Source organism: Mustela lutreola, chromosome 12, assembly GCF_030435805.1.
Source record: "Mustela lutreola isolate mMusLut2 chromosome 12, mMusLut2.pri, whole genome shotgun sequence".
Classification (NCBI taxonomy): domain Eukaryota; kingdom Metazoa; phylum Chordata; class Mammalia; order Carnivora; family Mustelidae; genus Mustela; species Mustela lutreola.
The window spans coordinates 95,625,493-95,642,380 of NC_081301.1; the positions used below are offsets into that span (position 1 = coordinate 95,625,493).

Genomic DNA, 16,888 nt, shown 5'->3' on the forward strand with positions numbered 1-16,888 from the left:
CCCGCTGAGCAGAGAGCCCGACGAGGGACTTGATCCCAGGACCCTGAGATCATGACCTGAGCCGAAGGCAGCGGCCCAACCCACTGAGCCACCCAGGGGCCCTTTTGTTACCTTCTTATGTTTAGTTGCCCAAACCATACCAAGGCCTGCCTGCCTATCATAGTACATTTCTTTTATGTATCACAGGTATTGACTAGTAATAGTTGATAGTTCAATTAAAGTAATTTAGGTAGAGGTGAGAATAAGAACGTGTTTTTATTTTAGAAGAGGTGTTTGTTAGACAATTTCTAATCGATACATCTAAGCATATAATATGTAAACAAAAAGGTAGCGTTGTCTGGTTTTTTGCAGGGTGTTAAAATAGCATAATATCCTAAAAATATATCACACAGTTTAAAGCGTGTGTCTGTTCTTATGTTTAATCAGCATTGCCATCACATGGATCTCTATCCCAGTGGTCTCCATAAACAGAGCTTCATTGCCTAGGAAAAAGCACCAAACCGTGGAAGCTGCAATGAGAAATAGAGCTGCTTTCTTTGGCTTCCTGTTGTGTGCATTTTCAGAGTTTCGTGAGATTCTTATATGCATGATGCTTAATAAATAAAATGAATGATTCAAAAGCAATTGACATTCTCGCCCAGTGTACAGAAGCGATTGTTTTTTTATAGTGTGTGGTTGGTGACTATCAGAATTTTTACCCAAACAGCTGAGAATTATTAGTTAATGCATATAGGCTCATTTACTTTTTAAAAATCATTTTTTGCTACCACTTCTACATCTTTTTTCTGTAGATTTTTAAAACAGATTCCAAACATACTCTCATTTCACAAATACATTGCTGTGTATCTCTAAGAGATAAGGATCTTTTAAAAACACACCTTACGAGTATAATTCTTTAATATCAGCTAATACCCAGTCCATTTTCAAATATCCATGATTGTCTCAGAATTATCTTTTTTCCAGGTAGTTTGAGTCAAACCCCAGAGTCACACAGTATTGCTTTTGGTTAATATTTCTTAAATTTCTTTTAATCTGTATACTAACATCATTCTCCCTCCTTTTTCTTTTTTTCTTTGCCCATACCATTTCCTTGTTGAAGAAACTGGAACATCTGCTTAAAAAATTTTTCTGCATTTTGGGTTTTGCTGTTTAAAGGCTCAGAGAAAAGATATTAGTCTCTGAAGAAGAGATCCTTCTGCCATCTCCTATATTTTGTTGAGTGCTTATTACTATAGCCAGGTAAAAGGAGGGCTGTTTGGATACATCATTGAACAAAGACAAAAATCCTTTCCTTCCTAGCATTTAAATTACCATTCCATGGGCAGTAGACAAAAATGAATCATAAAGTTTGTTGGAAATCCTCTAGAAAACAGTAAGAGCATAACAAGGGGATAGGGAGGTGTGGGACCTTGTTGGACAAGTGGGATGTGGGGCTGAATGCCCTGGAAGTCTGAGGGCAGAGCAGAGGAGTTGCCAGGATCTGATTTACGTTTAAATGGAGGCACTGCCCCTGCTGTGCAGTGGGTGAAAGGGCAGGGGTGGAAAGCTACTCTGTAACCTGGGAAAGAGATGGTAAAGGATTAGATAGAGGGCAGTGCGGGGAGAGCCAAGGGTGAAGGCCAAGTTTCTATCTCTAGCAGCTGGAACGACTTCATGTGGAGGGTCTCAGAAGGCTTCATCAGAGGCAGAGGCTGATCAGTTACTGCCATTTCTGTTCACTATTCTGTTGGTAAAGGACCACGGAAAACGCGTGCTTTTTGAAGGTTATGTACATGGCCTTTTGTTTTGGAGGGGTTGAATTGTTAGATGCTTAAATATTTTCTCTTTTAAATTTTGTAAAATGAAAAAAAAATTTAAAAAAAACATAAAACCATTAAAAAAATAAATTTTGTAAAATGCTTTCTGTTTTTGCCTCATCTAATGGCATTTTAAAGTACTTTTCATCGGACATTGTGAAAATTTAGAAGTTTACAAGTTTGTATTTTTAATAACATTTGTTCTTGGCTCTTTGGAATTTTTCAAAACTATAAAAAATTAAAAGTAAAATTATATTCCCTTCATCTAAATTCAGCAGTTAACATTTTTGACATTTGCTTTAGGAAATATGTTTGGTTTTGTTTTTTAGTTGTTGGCTTGGTTTGTTTTTGTGTTTTCAGCCAAACCATTTGACAATAAGTTGTAGACATCAAGAACACCCATGTGATTATCTAATATAAAGTCCATATTCATATTTTATCCTTTTGTTCCCTTCTCCTCCAGGATCCAGTCCAGGATCCCCCATTTTGTTGTTGTGACTCCTGCCTCCTTCAATATGTATGAGTCTCCTGACCTTTACTATCATCTTTTATGGCATTGACATTTTTAAGGAGATTCCATGCCTGTTATGTTATAGAACATCCCACAGTCTGGATTTGTCTGATCATTTCCTTATGATTAGATTCCAGTGAAATGACGCAGATTTACTTCTACCTTTTAAAGACTTAAAAATATAAACATAGGAATAGTGAGGGGTTTATAGTCTTCTGTAAACATCACTTCCAGTTACTACCAAGTGGTAGCAAGGGGGGGCCTAATCTTGACAATGTCCTAAGTTTATTTTATACAGCATTTATTTTGTGTGTTAGATACCATTTTAGCAAAATGGATTTCTTTTATCTCGCTACTATTTTTCATAATAACTTTCTTCCTTTTTTAGCTACAAGGCTTTGGCAGACCAAGTGTATACCATGCTGCTATTGTCATCTTCCTAGAATTCTTTGCGTGGGGCTTGTTGACAACTCCAATGTTAACTGTAAGTATTGCTGAACAGGTCCTTGTTTATGAAAGCAAAACATAGGTTCTTAAGCATGTATCTCTAGGGCCAAATGTTTAGGTACGTGTTTGAGAGACTCTCTTGATAGCGATTTGAAACAGCTTCTTCCACTGGGTTGTTTCCACTGTGTACACAGACTGTGAACTACCTGAGCAGCAAAACGCCTGGGCTGCACTTTAAGTATTCTTGGGTAGCAGGGTCCTCCCACTGACCCAGAATCTTGGAGGTGCTGTGAGTGAACTGTAGGTATTTAGGAATATGCACTAGGGGAAGTTATTGCAAAGTTTTGTTGAACTTTGTAACTTACTTTGTGTGGATGTAATGGCCTTTGACCAAGAACATAGTAAATAGATTGGTAAGTACCTTGTAACAGTGAGAGTGATCATTGTTAAGAATGTTTAGATTTCCATATTTGGTAGCTGACTTACCTATAGCCACTTTTTGCTGAGGCTGCACTGAATTTCTTAGCAAGAACCTCGATGTTTGATATATGTTGTGGTTAGAGGAAGGGAGATGTGTAAGAAAGGATTGGCATGTAGATTTGGGGTGCTTAATTACTATTTTATTTTGTTTTTTAAAAGATTTTATTTATTTGAATGAGAAAGTGCATCTGTACATGCATACACGAGCAGGTGGAGGAGCAGAGGGAAAGAGAGAATTCTAAGCAAATTCCATGCTGAGGACAGAGCCCCGGACAGGGCTCAGTTTCAGGACCTTGAGATCACAACCTGAGCCAAAATCAAGACTGAGCCACCCAGGCACACCCCAGTCACTAACAATTATACTAAAGATATTTTTAAATTGAAGAAAAAGATACTTTTTAATTGGCCTTATATTTCAGTTGTCTTAAACTGTTATTTAAAAATCATTGGTGGTTAACTCTTCCCAATCACCATGTTGCCATGCCAGAGAATCCCTTTGGATACAGATGAACTTTGTTCCAAAATTAGCTTTAGAAAATAGGGTACTTTAAAGAGGCTGTTAGCCTCACATTAGACTTCGCTATTTTTATTCTTCTGGTGCATTTAAAATGAAATTTGATTAATTAAAATGACAGCTTGAATGGAATAGTCAAAAGATTGCCTGTGTTTTTAAATCTCTGTTTTATTCTTTCTCATTACACTACCTTTTCCTTCCTAATGCTTTACTACAGAAATTAACTGGTTATTAGTTAGTGGGGTAAGTGGTCCCCATTTTAAGTTCACGAGCCTGCTGTGCTCACGACTGTTTGGACTGCCTATGACACACTAAGTGCTGAGGAGATATTTTCTTTGAATAATAGGAATATGCATTGTAGGCTCACATGTGTGTCCTTGAGGGATTTCTTTGAGATGTATTTTCAGTATACGTATAGACATACCAGGCTACTTATTGTAAGGAAATAAGTTATTTAATTTTTGGTCTTAGCTCTCGGACTCTGTCCATGTCTGTCTCCCATGTCTATTCCCCTTACACCCCTGCCCCCGCTTACGTGTTAAGCGTCCCTTTATTTATTTATTTATTTATTCACTTATTCATTTATTTTTATTTATGTATTTTTTAATTTGACAGAGAGAAGGAGATCACAGGCAGGCAGAAAGAGAGAGGGAAACAGGCTCCTTGCTGAGCCGAGAGCCCAGTGCGGGCCTCGATCCCAGGACCCTGTGAACATGACCTGAGCTGAAGGCAGAGGCTTAACCCACTGAGCCACCCAGGTGTCCTGTTAAGCGTTTAAATAGTATTTTTTTAAGGCAACCAGAAATCTCCTATAGTGGTTCAGCAGGTTTCTCAATATGGAGTTAATCCTATAATCATGCTCTGGTAAGAATTCAAAGTGAAGTGAAGAACAACTTAATGTTTTTGAGGCCTTGTTAGAAATTCTAAAACCACTTTCCAGACAGTTAAGATCTTTGGGGACCTTTTTGGCCCTAGACCAGATTGTCAGATCTCTTTTAGTTTTAATTAATTAATTAATTTTCGTATACATCCAAAGAGTGATGTGCCTTTCTTCCTACTGCCCAATGCAGATAATTTTCCTAGGGGTTCTTTGTCCTCATCAGACCCTCGAATGCAGCCTTAGAAACCAGCTAAAGTGCTGCTTTGTTTCCTCCTTGCAGTTTTGCTGCTTGCAAAGATTGGGTTAAAATAAACATGTGTGAGGAGTACAGGGTTGCTGGCATCACTCTGACACACTATATTGTCATAGAAGAAGTGTTGCTCAGCTAATAGGTGGGTTCTTTCTCTTTTTTTCTGAGCTCTTGGTGTTGCTAAATTAAGCTAAATGTCCTTTTCTGTACTGTCACACTTAGCCTTTACACTAGAGTTTGCTACCTCTGTTTCTGTTCTGGCGGGGGTGGTTCCTTCCTAAAATATGGGAAGAGTCCCATATTCTAAAGAAAAAAGATTATCTCTGGCATATCCCCTCTACTTTCTGCCTTTTCTGGTTGGACAGAGAACTGATAATGTTAGGTTGTTTGATAAGGAAAGGATAAAATTAGGGTTTATTTCATTACAGCAGGAGTTCATTTATCCTCCTCTTTTATGTTGGGGTTTACTATTGTCATATAAGTAGTTCTTGGCATCCTGCATCTATCATCCACTTTGGTGTAACCATTAGAATGATGGTTCATGTGTGGGTTTTTTCTATGCTATAACTAGTGGACAGCACTCTGTCCTGTTTCCTTCAGATGAGAAAAACAGCCTGATAAGGATTTAGAGATACAGAACAGTACTTGCATATTAATATGTTGTCCAGTCTGACTGTCTGCGTCCTAGCACTCAGTAGAAGTGGTCTGTTTGAAGTAGTATAGAATTGGAGACTTTCCAAGATGGCAGAGAAGTGGGAGACCTTAGTTTTGTCTGGTCCCAGGAATTCTGCTAGATTGCTGTCAAATCATTCTGAATACCTGTGAACTCATCCTGAGATCTAAGAAAAGAATTGCTCCAGTTCTACAAATAGAAAAGTGATCACTTTCTACAAGAATGACAAGATGGAAAAGCTCACCTCAAAAAAGAAAAAGAGACAGTACTGACAGCCAGAGACCTAATCAGTATGGATATAAGTAAGATGTCAGAATTAGAGTGTGGAATAATGATCATAGAGATACTAGCTGGCTCGAAAAAAGCCTAGAAGACACTAGAGAATCCCTCTCTGGAGAAATGAAAGAACTAACATCTAATCAAAGTGAAATAAAAAAGGCTATTAATGAGATGCAATTAAAAAAATGGTAGCAGGGCGCCTGGGTGGCTCAGTGGGTTAAGCCACTCCCTTTGGCTCAGGTCATGGTCTTGAGGTCCTGGGATTGAGCCCCCACATCGGGCAATCTGCTCGGCGGGGAGCCTGCTTCCTCCTCTCTCTGCCTGCCTCTCTGCCTGCTTGTGATCTCCGTCTGTCAAATAAATAAATAAATAAAATCTTAAAAAAAAAAATGGTGGCTCTAACTGCTAGGTTAAATGAGGCAGATGGCTGCCATTCCCATTGGAAATATGGACTTTAGCCCTGCTTACAGTCATCCCTATCCCACTGCTGCTTTTCTAACTAGGTCTTAGTTCGCATTCCAGGGCTTGGGGCTGTTACACAGCCAGGGTGCCAAGACTGGAGGCAGGTCCCCAGTCAGCCCCTGAATGCTTGGTGCTTAGCTGGCCAGGGTATTCATGGGGATAGGTAAGGTTTAATTTTCTATTCTGGTATACAAAACAAGTTGTGTTTTTACCCTGTGTCTAGTGATTTTGATAAATTCAGTTACTAATCCTAAATGTTCATCAACAGGTTTTTACATACACATTCATATATTTTGTGAATGACAGTTTTTAGCTCCTTCCAGTCCTTTTTTATTTTTCTTATTGCATTGCTGTGACATCCAGTACAGTGTTGACTAGAAGCAGTCACTGTAGGCATCCCTATCTCATAGATGACCTCTGGTGGAAAGTGATCTGAAATTTAAAATTCACCACTAAGTATGTTATTTGCTCTGTTATTTGCTATATTTGTTATTTTGCCGATATTCTTTTTCAGAGAAAGGAAGTTCCCTTCTTCCTGTTTTGCTTACAGTTATCCTAAATAGGTATTAAATTTTATCAAATGAATTTTCTGCATACAACCAGATAACAACTAGATTTTTCCATTATTTGAGTAATGTGGTCAATTATATTGATTTTTTTTTTTAATTTTATTTATTTATTTGACAGAGAGAAATCACAAGTAGATGGAGAGGCAGGCAGAGAGAGAGAAAGAGGGAAGCAGGCTCCCTGCTGAGCAGAGAGCCCGATGCGGGACTCGATCCCAGGACCCTGAGATCATGACCTGAGCCGAAGGCAGTGGCTTAACCCACTGAGCCACCCAGGCGCCCCAATTATATTGATTTTTTAAAAAAGATTTTATTTATTTATTTGACAGACAAATCACAAGTAGGCAGAGAGGCAGGCAGAGAGAGAGGAGGAAGCAGGCTCCCCCACTGAGCAGAGAGCCTAATGTGAGGCTCAGTCCCAAGACCCTGGGATCATGATCTGAGCGGAAGGCAGAAGCTTTAACCCACTGAGCTACCGAGGCACCCCTTATCTTTTATTTTTAATTGAAGTACAGGAAAATACTAGTTTCAGGTATACAATATACTGATTTGATAGTTCTGTGCATTACAAGGTGCTCACCATAATAAATACCATCTGTCACCATACAAAGTTATTACAATCTTAATCACTATATTTCCTGTGCTCTTAAGTTATTGTAAGTATATTGTCTTAATTTCTAAACATTTGGGGACTTTTCTAAGTTGTATTATCAGAAATCATATTATGAATTATTTCAGTTCTTTGAAATTTATTGAAGCCTGTTTGGTATACTCATATAGGGTTAATTCTGGTAAATTTTCCATGTGATCTGCAAAGAATTAAATATTCCCTGGAGTAGTATTCTCTACAGGATAAGTATGTTAAATTTGTTAATTTTGTTTGATGTCTTTTGTATATTCACTGGTATCATTTGTCTGCCTGTTCTGGCATCTTGGAAGAGAGATGTATTTCTCTCCTACTTTTTACATTGTTGTGCAGCTAAATTCTGTATTTTTTTTAAACACTGCAGTACATTGTAATGTTTTGTACAGTCATTATTCTGGAGTTACACATTCTGATGTTCTTCCTTTTTCTGTATTTCTGTGCTTTTTCCAGTAATCAGTTCTTGAAGACTTTTTTTTTTACCTGTTTTGCTTTGGTGCAGGTCCCTGTGCAGCACATTATTTTTAATATATGTAGCATTTTTTAAAATCTCTTGGAGGACACTTACACTTATTTTAAAACTTTCTTCTGTTTCCTATCATAATTTGGTTATTTGGCAGTAGGGTAGATTGTCTTTTCCTATTTGTGCCTTTTAATGATTTTTAGATTTGTTACTGAATTTTATACATGTTTATATTTACAGATGAGGGGGTAGATCAGAGATTGTGAAAACAAGTATCTTCTGGGGCCTGGCAAGTAATGTAAATGTCAGAAGTGAAGTGGGAATGTTCCAGTTGGAATATGTGCTGCTTTGGCCGCAGCAGCCACTGTCTGCTTACTCAGCTAATCAGTGATGTAGCACTTCAAGCCCCATGTTTTCAAATCTTCTGGCTTCTTGTGACATGCTAGAAAACCATATGGTATATGACTTTTTCCTGAAATTTACACACTGACAGTTACTGCACTTTAGGAAACACAAAGACAAATCAGAAAGAATATCAGCTTGCGAGTTTGCCGCCTGTGCCCTAGACACCTGTGGTAGTTGGAGTATTGTTCTCCAGCCCAGGTGGAAGGCCCTGTTCCTCAGAACTGAATGCAGGCATTGCTTGTCGGAGCTCCTGATTTCTGACAGTGTGGTTGTTCAGAGAGCCCTCTATTACGAAGTAGTTTATTATGTGATTGTAGGGCTTTTTGCTACTCTTGGCAGACCTAAGGGACCTGGGGCATTATCATTTTTTAATCCTACCCATTTGGTTCTGCAGGTATCCCATTTAGTAGTCTCAGTTCAGAGAACTCTGCTGTTTGATTCTTATGCTAGGCTCTCATAGGGAGCATTGCAGCTTTGAGAGCAAGATACAGGAACTCATTTTATAACCTTTTAAAAACCTGTTGAACTACGGCTATTTTTCCTCCTCCTCCAGTTCTGGATCTTGTTTTTGTCTTGGTTTGGTTTTTTTTTTTTTTTTTTAAAGATTTTATTTATTTATCAGAGAGAGAAGGGGAGAGAGCAAGCACAGGCAGACAGAATGGCAGGCAGAGGCAGAGGGAGAAGCAGGCTCCCTGCTGAGCAAGGAGCCCAATGTGGGACTCGATCCCAGGACGCTGGGATCATGACCTGAGCCGAAGGCAGCTGCTTAACCAACTGAGCCACCCAGGCGTCCCTGGTTTGTTTTTTTTTCCTGGACTCTGGAAAATTTATGTTTTCAAAGATCTTTTTTTCCCTCCCACCTTCACATATTATTGTTACTTGAGCTCTTTCAGGGTTTCCTGTCTGCTGTGTGTCATCCACTATTCCTAGCTTCCCAGGAATACTGTAAATGTAGTTTCCTAGAAGTGGAATTTTAGGTAAAAGTGCAGAATTACAGCTGTGCGTATATAATGTGTAAGCAAATACATACATACATGTATGTCTCCGTGCTTACATACATTCAGTTATTTGCTTCATTGTACCAGAAGTCAGTTCAACCCTCTAAACTTGCAGTTATTAGGAAATACCATTATAGAGGTGCTGGGTGGCTCAGGTCATTATCCCAGGGTCTTGGGATTGAGCCCCACATCAGGCTCCCTGCTTAGTGGGGAGTCTGCTTCTCCCTCTCCCTCTGCTGCTTCCCCTGTTTCTGCTTTCTTTCTGTCAAGTAAATAAATAAAATCTTAAAAAAAAAAAAAAAAAACCAAACCCATTATATTTAATGCTTCCAGTAGTCTTGAAGAATAAAGGCAATTTCTTCCTTAAGTTTTATTTTATATAGGAAGAAGTTAAAAATGAAAGCTTTGATTTTATCAGAAATGTTTAATATACTTTTTATTGTTAGGTTTAATTTATTATGGTAACAGTTACTGTCTTTTGTAGTTAAATTATATACTGTATTAAATTTTTTAAAATTTATCATAAAATAGAATATTACCTTTTTTTTTTTGTTTTTTAAGATTTTATTTATTTATTTGACAGAGATCAGAAGCAGGCAGAGAGAAAGGGGGAAGCAGGCTCCCTGCTAAGCAGAGAGCCTGATGTGGGGCTCGATCCCAGGACCCTGAGATCATGACCCGAGCCGATCGCAGAGGCTTTAACCCACTGAGCCACCCAGGCGCCCCTCGTTTTCCCTTATAACTGCTTTATTTTATGAAGGCTTATCTTATTTTTGACTTCTGTTTTACTTCCTTATCCAGTAAGATTTAACCGCTATCTTCTCCACTTCCCTCCAATTAGAAAAAAGCAGAAGAGGTTTGAAAAGCACTGATTGAAAATTCTTAGAGGAACTTCCTGCATCGTCTCTCACAGAGCCCGATACCCCAGAGCCCGATACCCCGTCAGGTCTCTGTAGTTTACCCTTCAGCCCAATAAACGCATTCTCCATTGTTCCTATATGGATACGGTTTTGCCAAATTTAAGTGGCTGTGTTCTGTTTCTGCTGCGTCATCTGCACAAGTGAATGCCTGTTCTGGTCCTTTTGAGTGTAGAGTTGTTTTAAGGGAAGTCAGAGGACAGAGCTGGAGGCAGGGGAGGATCGACATTGGTGCCCCTTTGGCAGCAAGCAGGCAGCCCTGGAGTGGGTGTGGTATTAACTGGCACTTCCCACCTTCTGTTTCGCTCTGGCAGAAACTGAGGAAGCCTGTGAGCAAGGGGAGTCCCAGGATTGTCTGTCTGCTCTCAGCCTCAGTTCGACAGAATATATAAGAATATATAAGGTTGTGAGGCAGTGGATACCCACACCCAATGGCATGCTCAGGATCAGAGGAACATTTTTAAAAATACATTGACTTTCTTGTGTTTTGCTGTTTCATTGTATTTTTGTGATGCATGTAACAAATGATACTGTGAAGTAGTTCTGATACTGATTTGGATCCTGTTTTCTTTAAAGAAAATTTTATATCTCTGTATCCTATGAAGTGTTATTTTTGAGATTTTGCTGAGAACTTGAGATTTTTAACTTGAGCTATTTGCTTTCATTTATTTGCTTTCTTATTTATCCAGTACAGATAGGTAGAGTTCAAATGCCACTAGCTGAGATGACAAACCTTTTCTAAACCTTAAGAATAATCTTGTTAGGAAAAGGTTGGAAACAATTTCTGTGAAGTTGTTTCATAGCATTCCATGTGAACTTACTGAAGTCTGTCAGTATCTTCACCCTAATCTAGGACAGCAGTGTCAGCACAAATGAGGTGAAGAAATGTAAATACTTTGTTTATTTACCTCCTTGATTCTAATGTCATTAAGTCTTCTAATACACAATGAAAAATAAAACCTACAGGACACATCATTTTGTTGTGTGCATCACTGTTTGTTTATATTCACCATTTTCTTTGCTGTTTATTTTATGTTGCATCTCATCTTACATCTGTATTATTTTCCTTCTTCTGGAAGTACATTATTTTATATCTCATTAGGTGGAGTCCATAAGTTAGTAGACATACTGCTGTAAGTTTTGCTAGGTTAAAAATTGTGCTCAAAGTACATCTTAGCCAGGTATAGAATTGTAGGTTAGGATTTGTCTTTTCCCTGTTATGTTGATGATAGGATAGCATGCTTTTCTGGGCTCCATTGTTACTGTTACGAAGACATTTTAACTGGAGCTCAATTGAAGGCAGTCTGTATCTCTTGCTGCATTTAGGATTTGTTATTGTTGTTGTTGTTTTTGGTTTTCTGATTGTGAGTTTGGATTTCTTTTTATATTGCTTAGAATTTATTATGCTGCTTTAATCTCTGCCCTGATATCCATCATTGGTTTAGTTTATTCTCTGCCATTAGCTCCTGAAATGTGTCTGCCTCATTTTCATTACAAGACAAGTTTAATTGAAATTGTGTCATATTTTCTTATAGGATCCTCTGTGCCTTTTACTTTCTCTTTTATTTTTTGTCTTTTTGTCTCTCCATGCTGCATTTTGGATAGTTTCTTTTCTTTTCTTTTTTTAAGATTTTTATTTATTTGTCAGATAAAGAGAGAGAGAGCAAGCGCGTGTGGGCGACACAAGCGCACAAGCAGACAGAGGCAGGGAGAGAAGCAGGCTCCCCGCCAAGCAAAGAGCCCAATGTGGGACTCGATCCCAGGTCCCTGGGATCATGACCTGAGCCAAAGGCAGTGGCATAAGCGACTGAGCCACCCAGGCATCCCAGGATAGTTTCTTTTGACCTACTTTTGGGTTCAGTAATTCTCAGTCACGTCTAATCTTGTTAAACATATCCATTGAGTGAGTTCCTAACTTGAGTCAATATGTTTTTTTTCTGTTTTGGAATTTCTTTCTGTTCTTTTTAAAAGCTGTGTGCTTTCTTACAGCTTCTAGTTCAAAAATTTCAAGCTTATATTCTATATCTTGGAACATAGTAAAAAAAAATATATATATATATATAGTATATATATATTTTTAAAGATTTTATTTATTTGAGAGAGCGAGCATGCACATACCAGTGGGGGGAGGGGTAAAAGAAGAGGGGCAGGCAGATGACTTGCTAAATGAGAAGGATGACGAGATCATGAACTGAGCCAAAAGTCAGATGCTTAACCAACTGAGCTGCCTAGGTGCCCTAAGCAAATTCATTTTACCTTATTTCTGTTAAGTAATTCCAGAATGTAAAGTTGTTGAGAGTCTGTTTCTATTATATACATATTCTTTTTTGCTGTTTGTTGCTCATGGTATCATATTTCCTTTTGTATCTCATTACCTTTTTTTTTTTTTTTAAATGCCCTGGTCATTGTATTTGAAAAACATATATGTGTGGTTGATTTGAAGCCTAGATGATGCCTTTTGAGGATTGATTTTAAATTTTTTCTGTTAGATATCCAGATGTGCTACAAGTTTGGAATCACTATGATCCAAATTGAAGGCTTGGGGTTTCCTAGACTACCTAGGTCACATGAACCTGGGCTGCAGGTTCATATATTGAGCTTATATAACCTTTTGTGGTACCTGCTTAAAATTGTTAGTAGTGAAAGGTGTAGCCAATTAACAATTTATGTTTGCTGCAGATACTTTTGTAAGAAAAACACCTGAGTTCTCCTGTGTAGGTTCTTGCCTTATTTAGATTTCTGCCTCATTGTTTTTTATGTTTTCATACTTTTTGGTATTTTCCATATTTCACTGATACTTAAAGTGCTTTCATTCCAGGGTTCATCTTATTTACCTAACCTAATATTAACAGAGGCAAAAATATTACCTTTTAATTTGTTGTCGGATTTTTCTTGATGTGTGTTTGCTTTTTGTAGGTTCTACATGAAACATTTCCTCAACATACATTCCTTATGAATGGTCTCATTCAAGGTGTAAAGGTAAGAACAGTTTTTGTGTGGTTCACAAAGAACCAAAGGCAGGAATCCTTAGTAGTTTAACTCTGGATGTTTGAATGCGAGGTGGGGAAATAATCACTATTTGTTCTTGAGACCTTAATCTAAACTTTTACTTGGATTATCAATGTCATAATGAAATACAACCCAAGTCCATAAGGCATAGAATGGTTTACTGGTAAAAGCAGTACTTCAGTTTTATTAACATGTACACAGCAGTTTATAAAGAGTTTATGTGAGGCTTTTAATTCCCTGCCTATCATGTTCTTTTCTACTTTTGAGATTGACTTTGATATTGAGGAAGAAGGCAGCATCAAGATTTCATCAGCCATGTAGTAGTCTTTCGTCAGAGCTTGTTTGTGTTTTAATCAAAGCTAAGTTCTTGACCATGTAATTATTAATTCATTGTTTAATGTGACATTTATCAGAAAAGTTTATAAATCAGAGATTAAAATAGAATGTTATGTTCCAGTCCCACTTTACAGTATGATTAGTATACAGGAATAGTGTCTAATGTGTTCCTCTCAGCTTAGATGGCATTGATCTGTGAGCTGAGGAGCACACTTCAAATTATACCCTATTATTTATTTATTTATTTGTCAGAGAGAGGGAGGGCAAGAAAGCGAGCACAGGCAGGCAGAGTCAGAGGGAGAAGCAGGCCCCCCGCTGAGCAAGGAGCCCGATGTGGGACTCGATCCTGGGACACTGGGATCATGACCTGAGCCAAAGGCAGCTGCTTAACCAACTGAGCCACCCAGGTGTCCCATACCCTATTTATTTATTGAATTTGCAGCTTTGAGCAGTATTATTTGTAGTGAATGACATTTATTCTTTTCCTATTTTCAAAAAGAATTTGAGAGTGCTTACAATAATGGCATTTTTATTTTTTTAAAGATTTATTTACTTTAGGGAGCATGAGCAGGGGGAGGGGCAGAGGGAGAGAGAGAGATAATCTCCAGCTGACTCCCCATTGAGCCCATTGTGACCCTATGTTTTCACTTAACCCTTGAAATACACCGAGGGGTACTAGAAATGCTGGATCATATGGTAACTTGATCATTTTTTTTTTTTTTTTTTTTAAGATTTTATTTATTTATTTGACAGAGAGAGACCACAAGTAGGCAGAGAGGCAGGCAGAGAGAGAGAGGAGGAAGCAGGCTCCCTGCTGAGCAGAGAGCCCGATGCGGGACTCGATCCCAGGAACCTGAGATCATGACCTGAGCCGAAGGCAGCGGCGTAACCCACTGAGCCACCCAGGCGCCCAACTTGATCGTTTTAATTGACAGCTTTCCTAACCTTCTCTCTATGGGTGACTTAAGCCTTGGACAACAATTTCTTCTATCTCTACACTCACTTCCTGGATGACATTATCAGACTCACCACTTTCAGCTCTCAAATATTTCCCTAGACCTTAGACTTACATAGCCAGTTGCCTTATTGACACCTCTTTTTTCTTGGCTGATAAGCATCTCAGGGTCACCATGCTGAAACTGAGTTCCTGATCTTCCCCTTTAGCCGGACCTGCTCCCAAGTCTTCCTCATTTCGATTATTGGTCATGCCATTCTCACTCAGACCAAAATCCCTGGAGTCAGCGTTGACTCCCTTTTCTTCCCCAAACCATTCCATCAGTAGATTCTGTGTTGTGCCTCCAAAATAGATCTATAGTGAAAACATGCTCTGGTCTCCTTTCAGTAGAGATCCTGAGAAAATACAAGCCAGCTGCGGTCTTAACCAGTCCCACCGCACTCAGTTGTCTCCTCTGGCATCATCCTTGTTCTCTTCTGCACTCTTGGTGACCTGTCTCTAAGCAAAGCTTCCTTAGCCTGTGCTTGCCTGAGGGCTTTGCACGTTCTGTTTTTTTCTGCTTGATTGCTTTCCCCCCACATACTGACCTCACTCTGTAAACCTGAGCTTTTCACCCAGATGTCATTTTTTAGTAAAAGCCTTTACTGACTATTGTGTTGAATAATGTAACCTGTTGTCATCACTTTAGTCCCTCTTCTCTGCTTTTTCTTCAAAAGCACTGTAATTTCACCTTTGACATGCTGTATATTTTGCTTTATGTTGTTACTGTATGTCCTTCTCAACCTTTCTCTTTAGACTAGAACCTTCTTGAAGGCATGAATTTTTGTCTGCTTTGCTTACTGCTGTCCTCAGCACCTAGAACAGTTCTTGGCAAATGACACATGTTCAGTAAATATTGTTGACTTAATATTTCTTTCTAGTCTTTTTCTACACATTTTTAAATAGTCAAGATCCAGCTTACACAGAGACTAACAATTTATCTTTGTTTTTGTATCAGCCATCACTAATTATATAGCATAATAATTTCTCTATGACATTAAAAAATCATACGAAATATAGGCAGCCCTCTTTTTGCACATTCTGGTATGCACAGATTTCAGTTATTTAAGTTCAGTTTAAAAATACCAATCCCTGCAACAGTACAACTCAAATCTCCCTCACTGTGGTCTGTTAACTGTGAGTAATAGCATAGAGTACGAACTGCTGCTAGCTCCTCAGTCCGCAGAACACTGCATAAATCACAGGTGAAACACCATCATCGGTAACCATTCGTGGCACTTCAGAATGTTGGTGACTGGTCACTGTGCATCTCTTAGTTCTTGCACAGAGAGCAAAGCATGCCGCTGTGTTGCCTCCTTGGCTCCAGTGATAAACCCCTATAACACTTTACAAAAACGGATCATTGAAAAGGAACTGGCCAATAAGAGTGGAAGTGCAGTGGAGTAGTTACTGATAATGCTAGAAGTGAGATACATGTAGAACCTCTGCAGAGTCATAGAAGAAATAGACTGGTTGGGTGTAAATCCCAAGGAACTTATTAAGATAAACTCAGCAGCATACAGGAGAACAGTGTGATGAAGATGTCCCCGGGAAGTGATGTCAGCAAAATGCTTCACACTGAAGGAACTCTCAGAGATGGTATTTCATAACACTGAGAACATAAAGGACAAAACGTTGCAAGCTGATTCAAATTTAGAAAGGCATCTGACAGTTTGCCAATGCACAGAAAATACTGACTGCACATCACATGTTATATGGCTTAGTAGGACAGCAAGCACTGTTCACGTGACTCTTGATAAGTTTTTTATAAGGAAATAAAACACTTATTTCCTAAGGTTTGAAATTACAGACTAAATAAATATTAGCAAATTTTTTTCTTTTCATTAGTTATTAAGAGATTAATAACATACATTAAAAGAATTATTTTAAGAAATGGACTCGGATGATTTGGGGTTAGCAAGTCTGAAATTTGTCAGGCAGGCTGAACTCAGGCAAGAGTTGATCCTATAGTCAGTCCTAAGGCAGAACTCATTCTTCTCCTGGAAACCTCAGCTTTTGCTGTTAAGGCCATCAGCTAATTGGACGAGCCTCTCCCCATATTGTTGAGGGTGATACCCTTTACTTTAAAACCAACGGCAACAAAATAACCTTCACAGGAACCCCCACACTACACTTGATGAAACAACTGGGTGCTATAGCCTAGCCAAGGTGACAGCATCACAGTAGTTGTAGCTACACTTTGTCAGAAATGTTACACCAGGGCGCCTGGGTGGCTCAGTGGGTTGAACCACTGCCTTCGGCTCA

At 38.7% G+C, this 16,888-nt stretch overlaps 1 protein-coding gene across 4 annotated transcripts in view; it reads left to right on the top strand.

The window, feature by feature from the left end:
* MFSD14B (major facilitator superfamily domain containing 14B) overlaps nt 1-16,888 on the top strand; it is a 78,420-nt gene that overhangs the window by 29,311 nt on the left and 32,221 nt on the right. For 2 of the 4 annotated variants that reach the window (XM_059141316.1, XM_059141313.1), the window contains exons 2-3: nt 2,696-2,791; nt 13,201-13,263. In XM_059141316.1, the coding sequence (XP_058997299.1) occupies nt 2,696-2,791; nt 13,201-13,263 (159 nt within the window). The remainder of the gene's footprint in view (nt 1-2,695; nt 2,792-13,200; nt 13,264-16,888) is intronic. The other 2 variants (XM_059141314.1, XM_059141315.1) reach the window with 2 other exon arrangements.